The 26,903-nt window shown below is 45.4% G+C and overlaps 1 protein-coding gene across 9 annotated transcripts in view; it reads left to right on the top strand.

Annotated features, from left to right (window-relative positions):
- Phactr1 (phosphatase and actin regulator 1) overlaps positions 1-26,903 on the top strand; it is a 483,448-nt gene that overhangs the window by 399,697 nt on the left and 56,848 nt on the right. For 7 of the 9 annotated variants that reach the window (XM_052728473.1, XM_052728475.1, XM_052728474.1 and 4 more), the window contains 2 exons: positions 268-474; positions 17,018-17,339. In XM_052728473.1, coding sequence (XP_052584433.1) covers positions 268-474; positions 17,018-17,339 — 529 coding nt within the window. The remainder of the gene's footprint in view (positions 1-267; positions 475-17,017; positions 17,340-26,903) is intronic. The other 2 variants (XM_052728478.1, XM_052728479.1) reach the window with 1 other exon arrangement.

Genomic DNA, 26,903 nt, shown 5'->3' with positions numbered 1-26,903 from the left:
TGAGATAATGCCCTTGCCCCTCCCCCTTTGCCCCTTTGCCCTCTCTTCATCTCCCCTCTCTCCTCTGCCTCCCCTTTCTGCCCCTCCGCATCGCACCTGCTTGGATTTCTCTTGTCGTTGCTTTAGCTCTCCGTGTGCCCGTTATGGCCTGTAGCGGGTAGCACTCTGCTGTCTTGTTGGGCTACCAGCATCCCTGTCCTGTGTCCCCGACCGGCGTGCACTGCGTTTGTGTAATGTCTCCTGTGTATCATGTGGTTGTCCCCTCAGTGTCTCAAGAGAGTCCCTCTGCCAGTGAGTCTGGAGTCCTCCTGTCCCAAGATCCTTCAGCCAAACCAGTTCTGTTCCTGCCCCCCAAAAAACCTGCTGCTTTCTCTGGAGACCATGAGGAGACCCCAGTGAAGCAGTTGTCCCTTCTCAAGCAGCCCCCGGCCCTGCCTCCCAAACCCACTGCCCGGATTGCCAACCACTTAACAGGTAAGTCCAACATCTTCTGAGGCGCACAGCCCCTCCCTCCCTTCACGGGATAGTGTCTTTCTCTCTCGTTTATTTTTGATCTGAAGCCTGAATAGGTGACTCTGGGAAGATGACCCCAGGGGGTGTTTGGGTGTTTGTATGTGTGTGTTGGTACGTGAGGTCAGGACCAGAGTTTCCATCTCTCTGTAAGAAGCTTTGGATAGGCAATTGCCAACCATATGTCAGGAGCCTCCAGTGTTATCTGTCATATGTGTATCTGTAAATATGTACGTCGCATTTATGTGACCGGTTCAAGATTATTGCCCATCTGGGCAAATTAGAATCAATGTCAAAATGTTTACACAGGCAAAGAAAAGTGCTTTGCTTCCTTCATAATGAGTCAGTTAAGGCTTTAAATATTTGTAAGTTATTGATCTAAAGTCTAGAATATTTCTGCAATTAAAACAAATTTCATTCACTTGCTGTCAGCTCTCTTAAAAAAGAAAGAAGCTAGGCGTGGTGGTGCATGCCTATAATCCCATCACTTGGGAGGTGAAGGCAGGAGAATCAGGAGTTCAAGATCATCTTGGTTACTCAGCGAGTTAGAGGACAGCCTGAGTTATATGAGACCCTATCTCAAAAAGCAAGAGCAATAAAATAACCAACACGGTGTGTGGGAAATCCCTTGGGAAGTGCAGGCTTAGCAGAGTTGCTGTAAAATGCTTCTTGTGCCTTCATTCTGTGTGGTTAGTGGATGTACGTGCAGATATAGAGTTGATGATGAGTAATGAAATTGCATTTCGCCGTGTATGATATAATCAGACACCTTTAAACTGCTTTTATACAACATATTTAGTGTTTTTGCAAATAGTGTCTAAGTGACCTCTATTCTATAACATTTTACAACATGTAATGGGGGAGGAAGTAGGAAAACATACTCACTCATAGCAGACAGACTGGGGGTCAAGAAAAGGAAGTGACTTTTTCAGGGCTGACAGGACTCTGCAGTGGAGGCATGACTGGAACCCGAGCATTCCACCTGCTAGCACATCCGTGACCATTCCCACAGTAGCAGGACCCCTCTCTATACAGTCCAGCTTCAACACAGACTGATGCCAAACTGTGTTATGCCAATGCTCCTGTCCATCTCAGCTGGGCGTTTGTGGTATCAAAGGGCCATTGTCTCTCTAAGAACCATTCAACACATCAATAACACATCAGTTTAGTATGCCAACATTTTAATTCCCATAAAGTCAAAGGAAAACAGGCCTCCCTCTAGGACATATACCCACTGTCCAGAAGAAAATCAAATATCACTCTACATATTGCCTCCCACCTGCTTTTTTGCACATCACAATGTGTGAGCTGAATCTCGTGTTAGTAACTATTGTGCAGTGTGGTTTATCAGCAGCTTGATGCAGATCAAAGGACTCTTCTATATTCTCTACCACTAAAAATGCAATGGAGAGCATCTGTAGTAGCCTGCATATGTCCTTTTAAGGATTTTCTGGGTAGGATTAAAACGATAAAGTCAAAGTTATATACCCCTTATACCTTGAACAACAAACACCTCTTCAAAAGAATTCAATACTGTGCAAAATAAACCCCTACATGTCCATATTGTACTTGTTTGCTCAACATGCCTGCCATATGCAGAACACTGTGTTACTACCAAAGTGGACACAACTCTGTGCTAACGTAGTGACTATATATTCCATCAGCCCTCTGGATCCATGGGTTCTAGATCTGTGGGTCAGCCAACCACAGATCAAAAATAGTTATTAAAAATTCTGTACTGAATACATCCAGATTGTTTTTTTTGTCATTTCCTTAAATAGCATGTTAGTTATTTACTGAGTCTCTGCATTGAATTAGGCAGTATATATCATTTAGAGATAATTTAAAGTAGAGGGAGGTGTGTGTAGGGTCTATGCAAATACTGTGCTGTTTTGTAGAAGGGACTTGAGCAAGCATGGATTTGGGTGTCCATGGGAGTCCTAAGTCAGGCCTCTACAGAAACCAAGAGGTGGCTCTACTAGAGTGCTCGAGTGAACGCCATTCGGAGTAGAACCGTGGTTCGGTGCAGTCTCACAAAGGGCCCTGAAGAAGACTGAAGCCCTGTTGACCTTTATGGAGTGAAGGACATTTGTAGAGAACTGGGGAAGGGATTCTCTGGAAGAAGACTCTGGAAAAGGCTCAGAGCTAGAGATGTTTTAGATCACTTCAGTGCTCAGCTGGGATAAAGACTCCATTGAGGTTTAATTAAAACCACCTGGAGACAGGGTTCACCGGATAGTGGCCTGCAGAGATTTGTGTTTTATTCCCTAGAAGTAGCAAGGTTTGAAGGGTTTGGATGCTATGATGGAATGGATCTTTAAATCATCTTCCTGGAGGACAGGCATGGTGGGTGGCACATGCTTTTAGTCTCAGCACTTAGGAGGCAGAGGCAGGAAGATCTCTCTGAACTAAGGCTAGCTTAGTGTACATAGGAAGCTTCAGGCCAGCCAGGACTACATAGTGAGTGAGGCTCAGTCCTAAAACAAAAAACAAACAAAATCCCTTCTTGGGTCACTGCGTAGAATGAACATAAATAGGACACAGTGGAGGATGTATGTCAGAAGACAACAAAGCCAACTGTGGGCTCTGCACCTCAGAATTACTAATAGCATTGAATGGAGTTATCTGAGCCAGGAAACTTCTCTTACCATTGCAATACAAGCTGACAAGAAAAAATCCACTAGCAGTGGAAGAGAGACGGGAAAGAATAACTATGGAAATGTTAATTCACAACATCCTCTAATTTATTTAGTTATCTAGTAGATGAAATAGCGTGGCAGCCTCATTGTGAGCTCAGAAGCTTGAGTGGTCCAGCTGTGCATAGGAGCCTGTACATGAGCCTGTACATCTCTGAGTCTATCTATATGATCTATGAGCATCAGCACCATATAACTTGGAGCAAATGCAAATACATTATACAAATACATTATAACCTTGTCTTGTGTGTGGTTGTCTCTTAAATATGGTAAAGCTAAGGTCAGGAGAGGTGTTGATGTCTAGGGACTATCAAGCTAGTGCTGCTATCCTTTTGGGTCTAAACTCCATTAGACTTGCTTAATTTTCATAAATGAGCAATCAGTCATAATGATCTGCATCACCATGAAGAGCTCTGTTAACCTCAAACTGTTACTAATTGCTCTAGAGACATCTGGGCCATGTCAGAAGGAATTAATCAACGAAGAATTCCAAACTCTAAATTAGGACTTGTGAGTGGCTAGTATGTTCTCACTGTTGTCCTGTCCATGTGTTTGAAAGAAAATGCTGGACAACTGAAAGGCACCAAGCGTGACTGAAAGAAGTGGGTCGTGGTCTAACAAAACGTGGAGGAAATGTAAGCTTGAACAGGAGCGGTGTCCAGCCTCACACTCAGAGCAGCATGCAGAACCCTTTCTCCTTTAGGATTCATTCCACTTTGTCAGGAGAACCACAGTGGACTTGGGGAATGTGGATATTCTAACTCCCGATTCTTCAGTAAAGTGGGAAAAAGCCCTCATTGTTTCTGTGTCCTTGTCCTCCTCTCCCACCTCCTCCTCTCCATCATCAGCCGGCCGAGCAGCATACACGACAGGCTTGAGAGTTGTTGGGCATTAGAGTCTTGCCTTCCTGGAATCACAGTGTCCAGTGGATGTGATCCAAGGTGAATGAGTCTCAAAATGGGTTCTCAGCCAGGCGGTGGTGGCACACGCCTTTAATCCCAGCACTCGGGGGGCAGAGGCAGGCGGATGTCTGTGAGTTTGAGGCCGGCCTGGTCTACAGAGTGAGTTCCAGAACAGGCTTTAAAGCTATGTGAGAGAAACCCTGTCTCAAAAAAAATGGGCTCTTACTGGAATGATGGATGACCCCAGAGGGAAAGTATGATCAGGGTAAAACCCTGTCTCCTGCTTTTCCAAGTCTCCACCAATTACTTCCCTAAGCATCCTTTATCCAGGAGCTATATGTTAAACATTATATGACTAACCAGTACCTTCTGTATGAGGAACCTGTGAGGAGCAGGCACCCTACATGTGGTAGATAAATGAAGCATAATTCATGGTGGCATGGTTTCATGGCCTGACTATCACATCTGAGAAGCAACTGGGCAGCTAGGATTGTTTGAGAACCTTACTAGGTACCATTTTGTCCCTGCAGTACATACCATTCTCATTCCTACCTGCTTCTCACAGAAGATGACCAAAAAGTATGAAGATGTTGATTGTGGTTAGATGGCTGGTAAATTATCAGCTTTCTTGGTTTCTAATTTTTGTGTGTTTACATCCAATTAACAAATTAGAAAATCTGCTTCTTTATCTTCAAAATTTATGTTAGCCTGCTCAGACTGCCATACCATTAATATAGACTAGCTGGTCTTACGCAACAAAAATTAATTTTTTCAGGTCTGGAGAGATGGCTCAGTGGGTAATTACACTTGTTGCTCATGCAGAGGACCCCCATTCAGTTCTCAGCACCCACACAGTGGCTCACAACCATCTGCAAGTACAATCTCAGGGCATCCGCCGCCCTCTTCTGACCTCTGAAGGCACCAGACATGAACACCGCACACATGTGTGAATGCAGGCAAAACACTCATGCACATCAAATAAATTTTAAGAAATCTTTAAAAAAGGAATTTTTTTCATCATCTTGAAGGCTGAAATTCAAGGTCAAATAACAGTAATAAAAAAAGTAATACAAATATAAACATGGAGTAATCACTATTATACTTCCGTAACCCTCCATAACAGTGTTACGTACTGTAAGTAACCAGCAGATCATTTGAAGTATATAGGAGGTGTGTGTAGCCTGTGTGCACGTACTAGCCATTTAATGTAAGACCCTGAACATCTGCTGGTGTGGGTTTGGCAAGGACTCCTAGTGTTGACCAAGAAGTGACTGTACTCTCAGCAAACCTAAGTGACTGCAAATTTTAATATATCACAGTGCCTGCAACTACAGTTTTGCCTAACAAACAACATCTGTGCCCCGTAGAATTTTCCAGTGCCAGCACTTAAGCATGTCTAATGAGAATAGATGCAATGATCGTTAAGCCGAAACCAATGTTCCTATTTATAGCAGTCTCTCTGATTCTGCGGACACCTTCGTTGTTCTACGGTCATATTTGGATATGTAATTTCATTTTGTTGTGGTGTTGCTCTCAGATTTATATTCTCATTTGCTCCGCACCCCGTTCTCTATCTGACATTCTGCCCCCACCCTCCTCACTCCCCCTTTAGACTTCCACAATTGTATGCTTCTGTCTCTGTCCTCACCTTCCAAAAATTAGGGTGCTGTGAACTTGGGCTTTATCTGTCCCAGTAAATGGGGGGGGGAGAGGGAATTGCTCATACCACAGAGGCCCTATATGGAGGTAGACAGTTTACACTTCTTGGTAATTGACACTTTGAAGGTATTCTGTGTTCTTTTAGGTCAAGGGCAGGCACAGTGGGAAATGCAAGTATATTATCCTTATGGCCCTAGAGACAGAGGCTAGGCTCCCCATGAATGGCTATGGGGAAGCCTAAGGGTGATTAGGAGGCAGTGCCAGGAGCAAGCTAGAGCCTCTGTGCTGTTTCTGCAGAAAGGGGAGCAGGACAAAGTAAACCATCTGAATTGGCTAGAGTGAAAAATCCCTGCAAGCTGTGTACCAAATTGGGTTTCTCTGGTTGCCCGGCACCTACCAAAGATGGTTACAGCAAAGGAATCCCACTGCTCCTTACAGCATACATGTCAAGGGGAGGTGATCTGCCACTTAGGCGATTCCATGTTGCATGCTCATGCCAAAAAACTCAGGATGAGCCCTGGCTAGCTCTAAGCACAGACTGGCCTCAACTGAAAAGGTTTCTAATATGTTCAAACTCATAAGCTATAGAAAGTTTAAAATAAAAGTGGGAGGAATGGATATGGTACCTGAGTTCACTTCATTATGCCAGTTTGTGTTTTTCTTATCTTGGTCTTCGTTTCTGAAAATGTAGGTGATTCTGTCTCTCTCTCTCTCTCTCTCTCTCTCTCTTTTGTGTCCACCGGACTGAATCCAGGAACTCATATGTACCAGACAAGTATTCTACACTGAGCTGCAGTCTGCCTGCTGATTAAGACATATTTGAGAGGATGCTTTCTGTTCTGACTTCAGGGCAAAGATTAGAGCAAAATCTCTCTCTCTCTCTCTCTCTCTCTCTCTCTCTCTCTCTCTCTCTCTCTCTCTCTCTTCTCCCCCCCACCCCTTCCCTCCTCTCAATCTCCGTGGGCGGGGGGGAGGCACTGTTAGTTTGGAGATGCTGTTCATTCAGGACTTCCCACGATGTACCTGATGTTTCACTAAGCCTTCATATATCATCTTAAAAAGATGTTAAGACTAACAACCTTAGGATCTGTAGGTGGTAAAAGCTACAGGGCAATGCTTGATGTGGAGACTGTATGTAAGACACCTTGAAGAGTGCAGTGGTAGCAGGTGTGGATTAGCGGGAAACCAGAAGCACAGGCCCCAGGAGCACATGTATAAGGGGTGCTGTGCTCAGGAAATAGCAAGTAGTGCTTTGGGGCGGGAGTGCAGCATTCTGGTAGCATAGCGGTGGAAGCTGGGGCTGAAGCCAGGTGGCGGTGGTGCACGCCTTTAATCCCAGCCTTCAGGAGGCAAGGGCAGGGAGATCTCTGTGAGTTCCAGGACAGTCAGAGCTACACAAAGACACCCCCTCAAAAAACAAAAGCAAAAACAAAAAAGAAGAAGAAGAAAGGAAGGAAGGAAGTTGGAGCTGAAAAGCAGAGTAATAGGGAAACCAGGAGCCTTGAGTGCCAGAAGGGCTTTGTAAGAGGATGGAGGCATCCTTCGTGGGTTCTCAGCAGCAATCACCTGACCTCAGCTGAGCATGTGCCCTGGAAGCTCATGTAGAGAAGATAGACGCTGGTGCCATCGAATGGATGTATATTGGGTGTATATTTAGCATTGGACAAAAGCTAGTAAGTGTGTCTGCCTGCTACCACCTTGCTTCTCTCTCCTTGACATTTTTCTCCAGCTTTCACTCTATTTCCACTACTATGTTTAAGTTACATGACAAAGACAACTAGGCAGTTCTGCCCCACCTCAGAAGCTCGAAATCCACACCAAGTACCTGGTCACAAGTAGCTAGGGGTGGTGGCATCTGTGGGTCTAGACTGACAAGGAAAAATGGGGCTGGTGCTCTAGCTCCTCTCCAACAAGACTGACACGCTGGCCAGAACAAGCCACACATGCACTGAGCCTCCAGCACTGGGCCCAGACTCGGGTCTCTGCTTGAAGCTAGAAAATTAAGTGAAATAACTAGGTTAAAAAATAAAGTTTAAAATGAAGCCCAAATAAGTTTGAAAAACATGCTCTTGACAGATTCTCCACTTAAAATTTACACGAACTACACCACTCCACTCTGAGGGCCCCAATTTTTGCCCCTCACACAGTGTACCAAGTACTTGCACAGACTCTTCTGTGTCAGTGCACACGTAGGGGAAAGCTAGCATCACCGGCATATTCTCTCTAGAAGCTGTGGTGGGAGGAAAAGAAACACTATTTTAAAAAGACAGGTTCTGTCTCAGAGTCTCGCCGCCTCTTGTTCTGCAGTCGGTGATCTGACTCGGACGCTCAGGTGACTGTATATGTCAGTACATTTTTGTTTCCAGTGAAGGAGACCCAGGAAAAGATGGACTTAGCATTTATTCTCCAAGAGTTATCAGAGGGTACACACCCCTCAAAGCCTTTGCTCTCACACTGGAGCATGTTCCGGGACCACACGACTTTCCTTACCACAGTGGCTGCCCTCAGGAGCACCTCCTAGTGGGTTCCCAGTTTGCTGCTGCAGTTTTTTTGCAGCTCACATCTCAAGCCATGCAGCAGCCAGTGAGCAGAACCCCATCTGGCACGTCACTGTTCTGCAAGCTGAAGTGCCTTGTTAAAAAGAATCGCTCTACCTGTGGTGCCTGTGAACCGAGCAGGGACCAGTTCTGAAAGGTTAGCGGGGAGCCTATCGCAGTCCGCACAGAAAAACCCACAGGGACCACAGATCTGAGCAAGGAAGAGTCTGCCCATTTTAATAGCTGACGTTCCCCAAACCTGCCCACCAGCCCCTGCTCCTTGCTCCTCAGCTCTCTTGGACATTTAAAAAAAAAAAAAAAAAAAAAAAAAAAAAAACTGTCCAAAAGGTAGGTTTCATGAGGGTGAGAATTTAGTTTGCTGTGTTCCCTGCTGTGTCCTACTGATGCTCACTTTGGGGATATGGGGGGAAGGGGGGCGCTGCTGCTGTGAGGCCTTTAGGAAGCAGTGCACTGAATCTGAGAGGCAGGGCTAGAGATGAGTGGCAGCCATTCTTTTTTTTTTTTTTTTTTTCTTTTACATATAATCTCCTTGAATCCCTGGTTTGAACTAATTTATACCTTCACCGTGTATATCCTCCTTATAGTAGATCCCTATATTCTCTGTAGTATTTTCTTCTATCTGCTCTAAATTTAAAGCTCTGTTCCCCATGGCTGCATCTTCTGTGTCTCGTGTTCTATGCAGAGATGGGCATGTTTTTTGCTCATCCTGGTGACTGTGATTTTTATCAAATCCCCTCTCAGTTCTTATCTGTTTCACATAGGGCAGCCTTCCACAGCCCCCCATGAAGGGGAATTCCCTTCCTGCTGTTCACCTGGGGACCTTTCCCCTGATGTTTGCCTATCCTGGGGAAAGCTCAGAGGCATGGCGCTCTATCAAACTCCCCTGCCAATGCTAGCACTCATCCATCGTTATAAAGAAAATGAACAGTATCATGTGTTTGGGGGTGTTTGTTTGTTTGCTTGTTTGTTTGTTTGGCTTTGTTTTTGTTGTTGTTTTGGTTTGGTTTGGTTTTTAGAGTCAGGATTTCTCTGTGTAGTTTTGGTGCCTGTCCTGGATCTCCGCTCTGTAGACCAGGCTGGTCTCAAACTCACAGAGATCTGCCTGGCTCTGTCTCCCAAGTGCTGGGATTAAAGGCATGTGCCACCACCGCCTGGCTCATGTGTTTGTTTGTTTTTTTATAGGTGGTTTGCAATGCCTAGCAAAAGAATTACACACCTTCTCAGTACACATTTGTTGGCATGATTGCCTTTATTTCAATGGTAATTCCTAGAGAGGAGTCACCTGGCTATTACCAGGAACTCTATTAAAAAGAATCTAATTGAATTGCATGTCCTGCAAGGGTGACATGCTTGAATGGCTCAGTGGGTGAGTGGCCCTTATCTGCTACCCATCAGTTCTTTTCAATGAGATAATCCTCATTGTCATCCTCCCAAGATGGTATTGGGGAAAGTGAATTTGAGAATGAAAGTATTCACGTATTGAAAGGGGTTAAACCAAATTCATTGGCTGTTGTGGGTGTCTACTATAATGGCCTTCAACCTCAGGATCTGGAAGGTTTCTGAATGTACTGGTCACAAATGCCTGATGCATGCTACGGTTACCATATCTTGGCCTGATGTGGGGCATTGAATGTGGGGTACTTCCCTCTGCATCAATGGTCCCTACAAGGGGTCATTCAGAACATTTTCCCTTTGACCAAAGCAAGACTTTAGGCTACCGTGAAGCCCCTGGGGAAGGCTCATGTATTGAAGAAATTGATGATGTTCCTGTGAGCTCTCTCCTCCAGGCAATGGGGACTCTGATGCAGTGCTCTAGTTTCAGTCCTAAGTGCGTGTTTCTTAAGCCTTGGGGTAGAAAACTTGTATCTCCGAGAGACCAGAGCATCTAACATACTGAAACCAGGTGACAGATGACTGAGAAATTCTTCCAGCACCTTTGTGCATTAGGGACCAAGAGCTCCTATCATTGAGGAGCACTGCTCACACATCAGAGTTACACATCAGTACTTACAGGTGCCAATTTAAAAATTCACTGGTAGGTGTGAGAAAAGAGGCTAGAAGTAGACGGCTTGAATGCCCTTCCTTTGAAACACTTGGGACCAGGAGTGCTTCAGATTTGGAGATTATTTGAGATTTGGGTGATATTTTCATATATATCATGTAGTGAATCACCTTGGTGATGGAGTCCAGACAGACTCACAAAATTCATTTATTCCATATGTACCTTGTGTGCATAGCTTGAAGGTAACTGTAGACAGTATTTTCAGTGAGCATGGCTTTTCACTTTGATCCATCATCACATAAGGTCAGATGTGGAATATTTCAGATGTGTGAGTCTTTCAGGTTTTGGGAGTAGGGATATTCCATGTGGGTTCATTTATCCTCCACTGATTCACATTCATGGCCTGAAGTCTGCCATCAAGAGAACTGAGAGCAGAAATAATCTCCCATTTCCATTTCTTTGTCTGAAATCATAAACCAGAGCTGTTATGTTGGAAGTACGACCCTCTCCAATTTGAAGGCTCTGTGACACTCACAGTTTGGGTTGATTTTCCGTGTTCCTGGAACTGGTCATTTTTGCTTCTTCCAACTCCATCCACAGAGGCAGCTTTATGATCTGCTGCATCTCAATCAGTCTGGCTCCAGAAATGAGTGAGCAAGGAGGGCTGCATCTCCCAGCAGCCCCAGATCTGTCATCGTAAATGCCAGCGGCAGAGTGTGTCCTCTGGCAGAATGGATGAATGCCACATATTAGTAGATGCAAAGGGATTCAGTCAGTCAGTCGCTATCCAGGTATGAGAAGCAATTTTATCCCTGAGTTTTCCAAGCTAATGAGACTGAAGTCCAAACCCTCAGTTCCTAATTCTGTCCCCCTGGGTTTTTGTAGCATGAGGTGCAATGCACATCCAAGTCACCCACTGGATCATAGAGAACATCTCCTCTTTCCAATCACTCCCAAGACTTTCTCCCGCTTTCTGGAGAGAGTAGTGCCAGAGCACATTGCACCCTCAAGGGCCTACTTGACGCCCACTGTCCCACCTCAGGCTGGGAAGCATCAGCATTGGTGGATTTTCAGAGGCGTGGCAAGAGTTCCTGACAGTAACATTGCGAATGATGCATTTCCCAGAGCAAGGTCATATAGTAGCTGACTTTCAAAGCAAGCTGTGGGTGAGGCGGGGAATGCATCATGGTGCTTATTGCAGAGTCGGGTCTGCACTGGTGAATTCCTGTGGCACACCAGGGACTTCACTGGGGGTCTCTTATCACAGACCCTCTGCTCACTGGTCTGGAGACCTTGTAAAATTAGGCAAAGCTGCCTTGTGGAGGATGCCCAGAGGTGACTCAGCCCTATGTAGTCAGCTCAGGCCTCTTAGTCCCTCAGTACCTAACAATAAAGCTGCATGTATTAACCTATTTACTCCTGGCAATAAACCTGCATGATAGGTCATATGGCCAGTCCTTGCAGGGGTGAGAAAAGCGAGGATGGGAAGAGTGAGTGTCTTGGGCAGAGTTCCTGGTGGCGAAGCTGGAGTTAGAGCCCAGCTTTTCTAAGTTCTCTGCCAGTAGAGATTTCACCAGTTGGCTCCACCCACAGCCTGGAGCAGAAACCTCTAGAAGCCAGCCGGCTCAGTGCTGAGAGAAGCAGCTAGCTAAGTCTCCTCGGACAAGTCTTGACGCACTCGTCATCTGTTGTGGGACAGAACTGAGAAAGAAAGTGTCTTAGAGCGTGGTTCTCAGGCCCATTTAGATATAAATTACACTTTGATTTGGACCTCAATCGTGGAAGAGAAGCCGGATGCCATGTGCCACCTCTTCCCACCGACCTGTAGGCATGATAAGGAGAAAAACAAAACAACATTGAGCATCTACTATGTACCAGGCTCGGTTCCTGATGGTTAGTAAGATGTTGAGGAAATGGCCACACTCGGTGTGATTTGATCAACACATCACAGCTGCCCACTACAAACAGTATCTGCAACAAATCAAAAAAAAAAAAAAAAAAAAAAAAAAAAAAGAACTGTGGTGGATGAAGGGAGGCCCAAAACCTATGAGGGTCCTAGGCCAGCCTTGAGAAGAGGGCTTCCTATGGGAAGTGTTCAGCAGTGGTGATGGTGATAGCAACTAGAACTATAGTTCACATCTACTGGGCACGGTGCCACCCAGTTTCTATGTCTTACCAGTGTCCGCAAGTCATGCGCAGACTAAAAAGCAAAACATGAAGGAGATGGTTGTGCATTTTGCTAAAAGCTGCCCATGCTTTGATAATGTTGTGCATCTTAACATTTTTAGCTCAAGGGTTCTGCTTCTTAGCCCTGTAACTTGTGATATGTTTGCACAGTGTGGCTTCCATTCATCTCTGGGCACTTGTTTACAGGGAGATTCCATTGGAGACCCTCACCTCAGCCCCTGAGCTCTGAAGGCGAGGCTTAGAAGCGAGCCTTTCCCAAGCCTTCCCTACCCAGAAGCTGGTATCTTGAAAGAAAAGCATTTTTAAAAATTAAATGTTCAAGCTAGGTTTTTTTTCAGTATTCATATGTAAATTCCTTTAACTTCAGTTGCTGGCGTAGTGGGCTTTCTTCTGTTTGCATTTTATTTCATATTTCACTCTATCTTGAAAAAAGGTGTTTACTTGAATGTGTAAAAACAAGAGTATTTGTTCTCCCTTCCTGAGAGAGAGCTCCCTTCAGAGCCATCATATCTCAGGGAAGATGAAGCCGCAGGAGGGAGATACCTCTTTTCATTCAAAAAGTTTGGTTTTTTTCATACCTTAAATAATATTATTTTATGCGCTGGTCAATACTATTTCAGAAATGCTCAAGTCAATTTAAAGGTTTCAGGGCTGGTAAAATGGCTCCATGAGTAAAGGCACTTGCCCCGCTCCTTGAAGACCCAAGTTCAACCACCAAAACCCACATAAAGGTAGAAGCAGAGAACTGACTCTGCAAAGTTGTTCTTTGCCTTCCACACCTGTGCTGTGGTACACATACCTCTCCATCCTTCACATACCACACACCACACACACACACTCACGCGCACACACTCTAAATATAAGTGATTTTTAACTTAAAAAGGGGTGTCAGTGATCTTAGCTAACAAGAGATGTATTTGAATAAGACGGTAAGGATGCTGTAAGTTGAACCTGTTTGCTGTACTCTGGGTAAAGAGACAGTTACATAAACAGGAGGTGTTGATTACGTTGCTTATTGTATAAAAATCACTTAGAATGGTGGTATCTGGCATATGATTAGTAAGCATGGCATAGGTGAAATATTCCTCATCTAAACCTCCAAAATCTGAAATGTTTGAAAATCCAACATTTTTTAGTGCAGATGTGAGGCCACGGGTGATCCTGCTTGATGGTTCATTTGTGTAGGAACCTTGCTTCATGGACAATGTTATTTAAAAATCTCTGAAACTGGGCTGGAGGGATGGCCCATCAATTAAATGTGCACACTGCCCTTGCAGGGGATGGACACAAGTTAGATTCCCTACACCCATATCAGGTGTCTCAGAACTGCCTGTAACTCCAGCTGCAAGGGGAGCCAATGTCTCTGGCCTCGGAGGGTACCTGTACACACATGCAATAGCCTCACACAGATGCATTCATAATCTTAAAACAAATCTTTATAAAAATTTGTAATACTGTATATAAAGAAATATATGAAATGTGAATGAATTTCATGTTTGTGCTTAGGCCCCATGCCCAATACATGTGTGTATGTGTTCATAGTCTAAAATATGGAACAATCTATGTTGAAATATTAATGACTCCAAGCATTTCAGATAAGAGCCACTTGATCTGAGCTTGACTTAAATGTCTGTCACCCTCATTACTGCTGTTATTGTTAATGTCAACTCCCTGTGTATTCTCTGTATAGTGGGGAAGGCACAATACAACGAGCCAAGGAAGTTTGGGAGAGGATTTTTCTGAATTAGATCTGGAAGACAGAATAGCAATTGGCCAAGAAGACAAAACAGAATATCCCAAACCACAAGAAAGAAATATACCAAGGCTCAGGGTATGGAAGCCTCAGGCAGTCAAGGACATCGGAAGTTGGGAATGGAGGGTATATGCAGGGGGTGTGCTGAGGACAGACCACTGGGTTCCAAGGAGAGGAGGGGAGCCATAGCATTTATTTCCTGTTCCACAGCAGACAATGAGCTGAAGGAAAGGAACCCAGAGGAAGCTGAGGAAGACCTCAGAAACTTCCACAGAGATCATGAGTGAGCACAAAAGCCACTTGGCAGAGCAAGCTGAGGGTGGAGACCTGAATTGGTGGGGTACCAAGTAAGCGAAGGCTATTGGAGGAAAGTGGTATGTGTCACACAAGTGACTCTGCCCAGAGGCTTTCTGGGTACCAAGGAAGCATTCATCCACAGCAGAGGTCAGGCAGACTGCTTGAAGTGTGGGCCTGGAGACGTGAACCAAGCAGCGGACAGTCTATGGGAGGCCTTGGATGAGTTTTAAACTGAGGAGCAGCCTAGTCCTGTTTGTGCTCCAGCATGAGCTAGATGGAAGGGCACAGACACCAGGTGGAGAGAAATTGAGGACCACGACAAGGAGGCTGCACTCTTCCATGGTACACCCTCCTGTACGTGACTCTCCTAGACGAGCTCAGCCCCACCCTCTCTGGGGCCAGATGAATTCAAAGACTGCCAAGCAAGAGAACTACAAGATCTCTCCCAGAATGCTCTCTGAGAGCTTGTCTGACCCTGACCCCTCTTAATGTCAACTGTGTCTGGGGAGTGTTAATGACACTGTCCCAGAACCAAAGGCTTGGTTCTACTCCAGAATACATTAAGTCTTGAGAGCCACCATGATGGGACAAGTGACGTGCTTCAGTGTTTGGTTTTGTGTTTATTCTCAGTTGGTTTTGCTGCTCTGGTGTGGAACCCAGAGCCAATGAGCCACGTCCACAGCCCTTGGGAGAGCAGGGGTTACTGTTGGGTTTTTTGTTTGTTTGTTTTAATTAGTTTTTTTTAAACTAGCATACAGAGTAATAGGTTTAATTACAGAATTTTCAAGTATACTTGACTTTTGTTGACCTTTTTCTCACTCCCTTCCCCAACCCCCCTCCTCTCTGCTTACTGCTGCTCCTCCCAGCAGTCTCCCTTCCATTTTCATGACATATATTATGTATTATATTACCCTCCCTTCTGTGTCTTCCTATCCCCCAAAGTGTTTTCCCACTTTATGGTACTCTTTCTTATTCCATAAAACACGTGTGTGCACACACTCACAAATGCACACTCATGCTCATAAACACATGCACACATGTACACATTCACAAATGCACACTCATGCTCATAAATACATGCACACATGTACACATCCACAAATACACACTCATGCTCATAAACACAGGCACACATGCACACATTCACAAATGCACACTCATGCTCATAAACGCATGCACACACTTACAAATGCACACTTATGCTCATAAACACATACACACATGCACACATTCACAAATGCACACTCATGCTCATAAATACATGCACACATGTACACACTCACAAATGCACACTCATGCTCATAAATACATGCACACATGTACACACTCACAAATGCACACTCATGCTCATAAACACAGGCACACACAAATGCACACTCATGCTCATAAATACATGCACACACAGTCACACACATGTTCACCACATGCACATACATACAGACTCTCACACACATATAAAAATTAAAATCTAGGCTTCATATATGAGATAAAATATACAATATTTGTCCTTCCGAATCTACCAAGCTCTTGGATTTTTGGGGGGGGGGTCTTTAGTTTTTTTGCTTTTGTTTTTGTTTTTTTGAGCCAGTGTCTTTCTCTGTAGCCCAGGTTGGATTTCACTTGCAATCTTCCTCCCTCAGCTTTCTCCAAGTGCTGGTTCATAAGCCTGGGCTTAGCCAGAGGGGCCACTTTCTGGTGGTTTGCTGTGCACGACCTTTTGTTCATGACCAAAGTTATTGGGAAAATATATAATTACCATCAGTTGTGTGTGTGAGGTGTGTATGATGAACTCCTCCATCCCTGAAGGCCCCTCACTACAGCTTGAACTTAGTGTAGTTGGTCATGAGTGGGCCCACCAGCCCAGCAACAATGCTCACACCTCACCCCTACTTGGTGGGCCTGAGTCAGGTTCTGCAACCGCTAAGTCTCACAAAGCAACTTATCAGTGACAGATAAGGAATTAAGGATGGCAGCATGGTCACTTGTAGGGAGGGACTTGAACATAGTATTGGCTTCTGTCCCGCATCAGTATAGGCAAGTTGTACCCTGTCAGCTGAAAGGATGTGTTACTTTAACAATGACAAATGTATAGTGGAGCCCACGTGGCAATGTAGTCATCGTGGTAGGTCCAGCGAAAGGTTTCTTTATCAGCTCATGTTTCCTTGGCACACACCTTCCTGATGCCACCCTACCTGGGCTGCTGAGGAGCCTTGGTTGATGGACCCTAAGACCCATCTCCCATCCCCTCCAGATTCCAGAGTAGTCTGGCCAGGAAACAAGTTAGTAAATGTTCACTGAGTAGTGTTCACACTTTGCTGAGGCCTTAAGTTGATGCATGGTATCCAGGAGGCCTATCTCTGTGCCTGTGGCCCCAAGGTGCACACACAGGATGTTCTGGGTTTCATCAAATGCTCCCCATCTCACATCTGCTTCCCACCCTCCTTCTGCCGCAGATCCTGGCGCCCCTGTGAAATTGCCTTGTCTGCCAGTGAAACTGTCGCCTCCGCTACCTCCAAAGAAAGTCCTGATCTGTATGCCCGTAGGGGGGCCGGAGCTCTCCCTGGCATCCTACGCAGCCCAGAAGAGCAGCCAGCAGGCCGTGGCCCAGCACCACCACACCGTCCTGCCATCCCAGATGCAGCACCAGCTGCAGTATGGCAGCCATGGCCAGCACCTCCCGTCCTCCACCGGCACCTTGTCCATGCACCCCTCGGGCTGCAGGATGATCGACGAGCTGAACAAGACACTAGCTATGACCATGCAGAGGCTGGAAAGGTAACAGTGGGAAGGGGATGGCTTGAGAGTGGGTCAGGCTGGGGATGATAGAGTGTGAAGCCTCATTCCTTTCCCTTCGAAGAACATAAAAATGCTTCCGAGGAAAGTCATGTCAAACCTAAGTATTAAGGGAGGTATGGGGAGTAGTACATTTCCATTGTCAAACTACTGAGTAATCACGCTTACTTTTTGAAAAAGATGAGGAGTGGGTAAGGAATAGCCTTGCAAGCATAAGGACCCAAGTTCAATCCCCAGAGTCCATATAAAAACAGTCAGTCACAATGGTACATGCCTGCAGTCCCAGCAACGAGAAAGCAGAGATAGGCAGACCCCTTGGGCTCACTGGCCGGCCAGCCTAACTTACTTGGCAAGTTCCAGGCCAGGGACAACCTGTCTCAAAAAACAAAGTGGGAGGTACCTAAAGAATGACATCGCCGGCCTGCTCACACACATACACACACACACACACACACACACACACACACACACACACACACACACATACACACACACACACACACACACACTCACACACACACACAGGAGTAACATGTACACATATGCTCACTTTAGGCCATATCATTTCTCTAAATGTTGCCATTTTGAGAAATAATGTGCACGTGTGATCATTAATAAATGGTCTCCCCTGCCCTGATGTGAGCAAATGGGGAGAGAATAATTTTATATTTTGTGAATGTTCTGTGGTGTTGAAAATGGTTTAAATGGCACCGTTCCTGATGGTGGAATGCCGGGACTACAGCCACCTTACCTTGTGCCTGATGTCTGGGATTTCCCAACACGACTCCAAGGCACACTGCTCAACCAAGCTCCCTAAAGACAGGGAGAAAGTGTTTCCATCTGAGGTGAGGAGGTTTATCGCCAAGGGTAGTGATGGCTGTCTACTTCGATGCACAGATGGGAAAATCATGGTCTAGAAGACTCAGTGTACATCTACAGTAGAGAGTCAAACACAGGTTTACCATGGGTCACCTTTCTGCCTCCCAGCCAAGTGATATATGCTGTTAAATAGCTACCTCCAAGGGAAGCTGTTGCCTCTAACAGTTCTGACTTGATTTCTTTTGATAATAGTTACCATGTTGCCAAAGAAAAACAACAAAATTTACCTTGGTCCCTTGCCGTTGGTTCCAACTCCCAGTATTGTTAATGAGGGCAATAATAGCTTAAACTTGGAGTGACACCTTGAAATACCACACATGTGCACTGTCAACTATGTCTATCACTAGGGAAACTGAGTAAAGAAACTAGGAAAGGTTGAGTAAGTTCCCCAATGCCACCTACTCAAAGGATGCCTCACAAAATGCTCATTACCCATTTGCACCCACACTGCAGAAATTAAGAACACACTTTTCAATACTTTTATAGCAATTAGATGGGATCTTTTTGTCTGTTTGTTGAATGTTAGAAGGCTTCATTTAAAAAAAAACTTTATTGCATTTTATGAAAACATCCATTTGTGATAGATTGGAAATGAAAAGAAATAAAAAATTGATGCTTCAGGGAAGTGCTGGTGTGATGGCTTAGTGGATAAAAGCACCGGTTGCTCTTGCAGAAGACCTGGATTTGGTTCCCAGCACCCACACGGCAGCTCACAACTGTCTGTAACTCCAGTTCTAGGGGATCTGGTGCCCCCTTTTGGCCTCTGTGGCACCAGACATGCATGTGTTCCATATACACGCAGGAAAACACTCATACACCTTCACAGTGACTCTGAAAAGAATTGTTATTTTCACAGACATGTTTAAAAATCAGTGTCCTGTACAGCAGGTTGAGGGAGCAAGCCTTCAAGCCTGGGTCTTTCTACCCCATGTCCCTAACTCTCTCCTGTAGCTCTTTCCTTAAGACATCAGTCCTTTCCTTAATCACGTCAATCCGTGTGAGTTTTGGGTTACTACGACCACCGTTCAGGGTATCAGTTTTTGTGACTCAGATAAATTCTGATTTTCTAAAGAGACATACTGGAAATAGCATATTAGGGTATTACTAAACATATTTTCACTTCAAACACGCCATTTCACAGTATCTGTGGGTATTTGTGGAATGTTTCCCTCAAGTTTAGAGCCACGGTACCTCTGTATTGGAGGTACTGAGTTGGAATCTTTAATAAAATGAATCAAAAGAGAGCAGACCAGGACAGAGGAGACAGGGACTATCTACACACTTTGCACCACCCTGAGCCCTGCCGCCTCCTTGTGCCTCCTCAACTGTCACGCAGGCCAAGGCACAGGGTCCCTTCCTGAAGCAGCAGCAGCAGGACAAAGAGAATCAACACATCCATCATCTTGCAAGATGTCCTGAGAGAGAAAATCCTCTTCTCAAATAAATACAAATTGGAGAGATTTTTAAGCGTCCATGTTGCCTTCTGGGAGTTGGGGAGGACTCTAAGAGCAGAACAAGGTCACAGGCCTCTTTGTCCTGTAACAAGAGAACTGTTGTCTGAGGTAATGCTTCTCACCCTTTCACTACCTGAAACTTCCAACATGGTGTCAGCCTTCCCCTGTCCAAGTCTCACAGAAAAGGAATTACTCCCTGTCCGCCTGACAGTTGCCAGGGACCCCAAGTGATACTGCAAGAAGAAGAACTATTTCTAATGTGACAGCTGTGCTTGGGAAGAGCCGTGAGGCTTCCCACAGTGGGGCCATCACTGTCCCCTGACTCGTGTAGAGCATCATTGCAGAACTGTAATCCGATTCTGATGCTGTGTCACTGTGGGAATCAAATGAGGAACTAAACAGCTTTGGGTCTTGACACGACTTTTGTATAAATAGTCATCTTGCCTGTGAAAGGGAACTTGAAGGCAGTATAGACAACTAACCCCTGTCCATATCACATTTCTGATTGTCCTCTAATCCCTGCTTTGGGGACCCTGATGAGTTCCAATCCCTCATTCTCATTCTGGAGATAGTTTGATTAGGTGATAAAGCTTTCCCTGTGTAACACGGACTTCCTTAGCCTCAATTCTGGTCTGTTTTTCCCAGGAAACGCTTTCAAATCTTTCAAAATACCTGTAGTGTTCTCTACATAAGGGCTTCTCTAGACCTCTTGACATCTTGTGCATGTTCCTCTGAGATGACCTTAAATCTTCTCAGATTTTTACCCATCTGACCCTGCCATGTAGTTTATTTATAGTTTAGGCTCACCAGGTTTGGGGGTAAGGGCATAGAGCACAGGAAATAAAAACTTGCATGGTCTGTATTTATCCACAGTCCCTAAGACGGTTCATATTTGTCTCACCTCATGGTCGAGTGAATGTGTTCCAGAATCAGGATCTGTATCTCAGACACACTGCTTATCAGCAGTGGGAACTGAAGTGTGTCGCATTGTCTCAAAGGGCTCTCATTCCTCGTCCATAAAACAAGGATAACACTAACAGACCAGCCCCATTAGGGCTCTTTGTGAAGATCAAATGATTTAATCAGTCCTAATCAGTCAGATCATTGCACAGCATACCATAAATGTCCAATAAACGGCAGTGAGCACTAATCAAAATTATATAGCACATAAAATTTTTCTCCGGTGCCTCTAAAAAGCACATTGCAAATGGATTTGATCCAGTCTTGTTGGAGACTCTGTGTGTGTGTGTGTGTGTGTGTGTGTGTGTGTGTGTGTGTGTGCACTTTCACCAGTTTCCTTGAATTACACGGTCTTTATTTCTCTCCATGGGTGGTTCACGTCTTTTTGAAAAGTGACGTTTTACCATTTTAAGTGTTATGTGGTGGTTTTTTTTAGTTCTACTCTCTACAATAAGCTCTGTGATCTAATTGGCATTTCCTGGTAGAACTTGGACTTTCGATTTCGGCCAGCCACTCACTTTTCTGAGGTCAATCCATTCGATGATCTCTGTGCTCTCATTTCCTGTTGGCAAAATGAAGTGGGATATGAAGGGATTCTAGAAAGGTCCTCAAAGGACTGTGTTTTTAAAGAAGTCTTTTCTTCCTTGATTAAAGGCAGGTTTGTACCTAGCATTGCTTACACAGAAACCCAGGGTCATCCATGGCAAGCCCCATGTCTGACTGTCAGCAAATCCTATCCACTCTGCCGTGTGGAGGTGTCTGCATCAGCCGCCCTGCCCCCTGCTCCTGACACTCCCTCTCCCAGACCTCTGTTGCCCTCACCTGTGTTGCTGCAGTCCCATCCCACCCTGCACCTGCCCCTTCTCCCCCTCCCCACCGCAGTTCTCAGAGAAAGAGTGAGGCCCACTCAGAGGTTAATATACATGTTTGCCAGGGGATGCCGCGAGAGGTCCACAGACGGGGTGACCCAAACAACAGGGACATATTCTTTCCTAGCTCCAGAAGCTGAAAGCCCAAGATCATGGTTCCAGCATCCAGCAAGGGCCTCCTTTCTGGGTCATCTCAAAGGGGGAGATGAGAGGGTGAGAGTGGTCAGGGGTGAGAAATGGGGTTCCATCTGTTTTATGATGAATGTCCTCTCATAAGGACTCTACCACCTTGATCATGACCATCTATTCGTGAAAGCTGAGTCCTCGTGATCTAACCACCTCTCAACATGGCTGCACTGGGGGCTGGGTTTCTAGTGAATGGATTGGGGGGAACACATTCTAATCATAGCCCCTAGCCGTGGGAAGATCCATCAACAATTCTTTGCTGAATAGCTGTTGTGGAGCGGATTTTGTGTCTGGTGCTGGGAGAGCATGAAGACAACAGAGAGGAGAGCTTGTCTCAGCAGAGCCTGAAATCCCTGGGAGGTCAGGCTGAGTGAGTCCATCTGCGAAGGGTACAGGGCGGCAGCCGTGCTTACAAGAGGACTCTCGGCTGTCTAAGGGGAGGGGCGCCTCAGGGTCGTCTTCTCTGTTAGCTAAAAGAGAAGGGTGGCCGGATGATGCGAGAGAACATTCTAGTCACTTCAGAGGAAGTAGCAGTACACTCTCTCCAAATGGGTGAATGAGACTTTCCATATGAAAAGGGGCTGAAGTTGGCAGTTAATGCTCCAAGTTTTTAGAAGGTTGGCCGTAGAAAATGAGAATAAATGAGTGATAATAGAAGGTTGTAATCACACGTGAGGAAGAGCCTCAGCACCACTGGTGAGAGCACTTAGAGACCTCTAAGAAAGTTTGAACAGGAGAGACGGTGCATACCTGTAAACCCCAAACTCAGGAGGCAGAGCAAGATTACAAGTTCGAATCCAGCCTGTACCACACAGTGAAACCTGTCTGGGGGGAGGGACGGGGAGGAGGAGGAAAGAAACAGGGGAAAGGAAGAACAGCAGGAACAAAATGGTAAGGTATCTGCCAGCAACAGTCCAGCAGGTACTAGTGACCTACACATCCACACAGCAACAGTCCAGCAGGTTCACTAGTGACCTACACATCCACACAGCAGCAGTCCAGCAGGTTCACTAGTGAACTACACATCCGCACAGCAGCAGTCCAGCAGGTTCACTAGTACCTACACATCCACACAGCAACAGTCCAGCAGGTTCACTAGTGAACTACACATCCACACAGCAGCAGTCCAGCAGGTTCACTAGTGACCTACACATCCGCACAGCAGCAGTCCAGCAGGTTCACTAGTGACCTACACATCCGCACAGCAGCAGTCCAGCAGGTTCACTAGTGACCTACACATCCACACAGCAGCAGTCCAGCAGGTTCACTAGTACCTACACATCCACACAGCAACAGTCCAGCAGGTTCACTAGTGACCTACACATCCACACAGCACAGTCCAGCAGGTTCACTAGTACCTACACATCCATACAGCTCATGTGATATATGAAGGGCCTGTCCCAATCAATAACTTCACCCCGCACATATTGAAGTTAGTTATTAATACTGATATGAAAGTTATTAAAAACAGAATGGCTCTACCTCAGCTCAGATATGAGGTAAATGTGTTTTAACACAGACAGTCCGGAGGAAGCATGGTCAACCTACCCTAGGAAGGTCCTTGTCATCTGCAACTCCTGGCAGCTCCTGTTGAGCACGAATGCCAATCATTGTGACAGACACACAGAAGTAAAACATGTGGGTAGGAATCTAGCTCTGTGGGTGGAGGGCTTACCTAGCATCAACAAAGACCTGGGTTCGATCCCCTCACTACGGGAAACAAGGAACAGATTATAATCACAGCCCTCAGAAGTGGAACTAAGAGTCAGTGCCAGTTCAAGGTCATCTTCAGCTTCGTGGGAAGTTCCAGGATAGCCTGGCCTACAGGGAAATTTGTCTCAAAAGACACAATATTTTGTTTGAAATGTTAATAAATATAGACACATAACTTATTATTTGTTTATACCATCCCTTTTTGCTTCTTCATGTTAGCCAGGGATGAAATTGTTGCCTGTTGAGAATAATGAAAAAGGAATCCTGTTTAAATTGGACACAAGAAATTGAACTCTGCAGCATACCCCCCAAAATCCCTTCAATCTCTAAAATTCGATGGTCTCATGATTGTTTTTGAACATTTAAAAGAAACTAGTTCAACTTAAAGCCCTAGGGCAGATCCACTTCATGGCATTAGCTGCTTCCCTTCATGTTGTCTCAAGGTCACAGGAAATTCTAAAGAATAATATTTGGCCCTGAACTTAGTGGTCCCACGGTTCCTCTCAGCCTTACCAGTGTGACATACAATATTGACTGCATTGGCTTATATTTGTAATGTTTCACCCTCAAATCTGGGGGCCCTGTGGCAAATAGCAGACGTGACTGGTTGCCTTAGCAAAATGAAACTCCTAAGGTCTCAGTGTGACTCACTGATAAGCTGGCATGGATTTGAAGTTGTATTTTGTTTGTAGCAGAGGGAAGGCACATGTCATTACATGCAACGCATTTCTGGGGAAAAGTATTCCTTGTCCATAGAAGAGAACTTCAAAATCTCAGGCCTTTCTGGCTCAACGTTTGCCCCTGCTTCTTGGAAGCCAGATTTACCAACCTCCTCTTTCAGGTTAGTTCTTTGATCTGAAGGTATAGACTTACCCTTAAGTGCCACCCACACATAGTGTTTTTCAGTCTTAACTACTATTCCGGGGGCGGTGATATAGTCTCAGTGCAAGTTGATCTCATTGTGAGCAAGACTCCCCCTCCCTGCACAGTGGGCAAGCCAGCCAGGCAGCTGGCAGAAAACTGAAATAAGACAACACCTAGGTACATGGCAACATCTCTTCCAGCTGTGAAACCAAAACTCTCTCTGGACATGGAAAGTTGTCCGGGGACAAGATGGCTCTGGGTTGGGAACCACTGTTCTAGAGCATCCACAGTGGCTTTCTCGGGGTGGCGCTACCAAGCCTCTTCAAAAGCAACTTTAGCATAATGCCCAGGAGTTTGCTGTGGCTACTGCATGATGACGAGTCACCCAGATTCTATTGTGTAGAGTCCCGATTTGCAGTGTCTCAGACTGGCATTCTGGAGGCTAAGTGGACACTCATACTGGGTTCTATCTAGGGAGCTATTTGCACCCCTCCTTTAGTTCCAGAACAGTTATCCGTTAATACACGGGTTCCAACCTAGCCCTTGAGCCTTTCTCGTTATATCTCCTAGATCCATGGTTTGTTTACTCAGCAGCACTGTGGTCACCTAAAGTGTCACAATGGTTTCGAGAGTCCTGCTAATGTCCCTGAGGGTTAACAGGTGAAGGCCATCAGATCTACCTTAAACCATTACATCAGAACTCTTTGATATTAAGCACTTGACTATTTCTGGATCAAATAGACATTAGTGCTCATGGTTTGTGTTCACTGGCCCTCTTCCTATTGGCCAAATAACTATAAAAACCGGGGATACCCATAAAGTACCCCATCCTAGCTTCCTAGATGGGGCCTTTGTGAATTCTCTCTGGGCAATTGAAGGTAATGATAAAACTTAATACACTTAAATGAGCTTGTCTGTGCTACAGAATACCACTAAGGGGCAGATAAAATCCTGATTTTCCCCTATCAGAGTGGAAACCCCAAGGTATTGTCCAAGGTCATGGAACTAGAAGGAAACAAACGTTACTGACTTCAGCAGTGGACTGGAGGGCCTGACTCTCTCCATCAGGTCTCTAAATCCCATGTGGTGTTTATACAGATACCATAGGCCTTAGTCTGACCAAAGGAAAAGGTGGGTCTCTACTCCCCATCATCTGAGGAGTTCCAGATAGTAGAATAAACATAAGCACGTGAAACATTTTCATGCTGCTACTTAGGTATGCTAAGGAGGCATCACGGGAACATCTTTCAAAACAACCTCACAGCTAACATGGGTGGTCCTCCTTGTGTCTCATAAAAACACGTCATTTCAAATCTAATTTCATGCAGACTGGGCCAGTGAAATGATTCAGTAGGTAAAGGCATCTGCTGCCAAGCCTGATGACCTGAGTTCAATCCCTGGGACCCACATAGTGGAAGGAGAGGACTGACTCCTGAAAGTTGTTCTCTGACTTCTACACAGGCCCAGTGGCATGTACACACACACACACACACACACACACACACACGCACACGCACACGCACACGCACACACACACACACACACACACACACACACACTTGCAGTGTTAAGAAGGGTATGATTACTATCTTGGGCTCATAAATGAAGACAACATATGATCACAGTAGGGATATGACCTAGGTCTTCTCATCCCAGGCCTAGAGTTCCTTCTACTAACTATGTGTCTACCTTCTCCTAGAAAGCCAACAAAGCCTACTATTACCCCTAATGCCCAGTCTGAATTTTCCCTCCTACAAGCATGCTGGGTATGAGATGCGATTTACACAGCACATTCACAACAGTGGGTCTGATGATCTTTCCAACAAAAAGCAAGAATAGCAGATGGTCCTACATTCCCCCCTGTTCTTTTAAAATGCCTTTTCTGTAAAGAGCACCAGAGTGAGAGTTTATACGTACAGGTGGGCTTGAATTCTAGACTTGGGTGGTACAACTGTCTTTGGATGATTTGGATGAGTATAGCACATGGTTGTAGGTAAGTAGGTGTGCAGAGAGAGCAGGCTGGAGATGGAAGAGAGATTACCAACCATTACCATTATCTAGCCTAAGGTGGTAAGAGATTGTCACCATCGCTCTCCTCCCACTCCCCTGCCCTATTTTCCTTCAGAGTCTCACCCCCGCTTTGCATGTTAATTATCTGTCACCTGGGTTCTCATGAGCAGTTAAGCTCACAAGGACAATGACTGGATTTGTCCTTAGGGTCTCCCTAGAACAGCCTGAGGACCTTCGTTTGTGAAAATCAATGGCCAAGAGAGGTTGCCAAAAACGGGAGGCCTGATGTTCTCAAACTGAATACTGAATGTAGAGGCATTGGGGAAGTTGTGAAATGGTCCTATTGTAGTGAGAGGCCCATGTGCAGAACCCCCTTCACCAGTGGGAAAGGAAAAGCTGTATCCTCTCTTCCCTGTCCCACCTCCACCAAGAATGCCATTCAAACAAGTCTGGAAAACTCAGCTGTCAATCGAGTAGGATACAGATAAAGAATATAGGGCAAAGCTGGTCATGGTGGCAAAAACCTGTAATCCCGACACCAGGGAGGCTCGTGCAAAAGGATTCCAAGTTCGAGGCCACCCTGTGAAACCCTGTCTGAAAAACAAAATTAC

This window comes from Peromyscus californicus, unplaced genomic scaffold (assembly GCF_007827085.1).
Source record: "Peromyscus californicus insignis strain IS unplaced genomic scaffold, ASM782708v3 Scaffold_8__1_contigs__length_139910024, whole genome shotgun sequence".
Lineage (NCBI taxonomy): Eukaryota > Metazoa > Chordata > Mammalia > Rodentia > Cricetidae > Peromyscus > Peromyscus californicus.
This window is presented reverse-complemented; position numbering and strand designations above follow the sequence as displayed.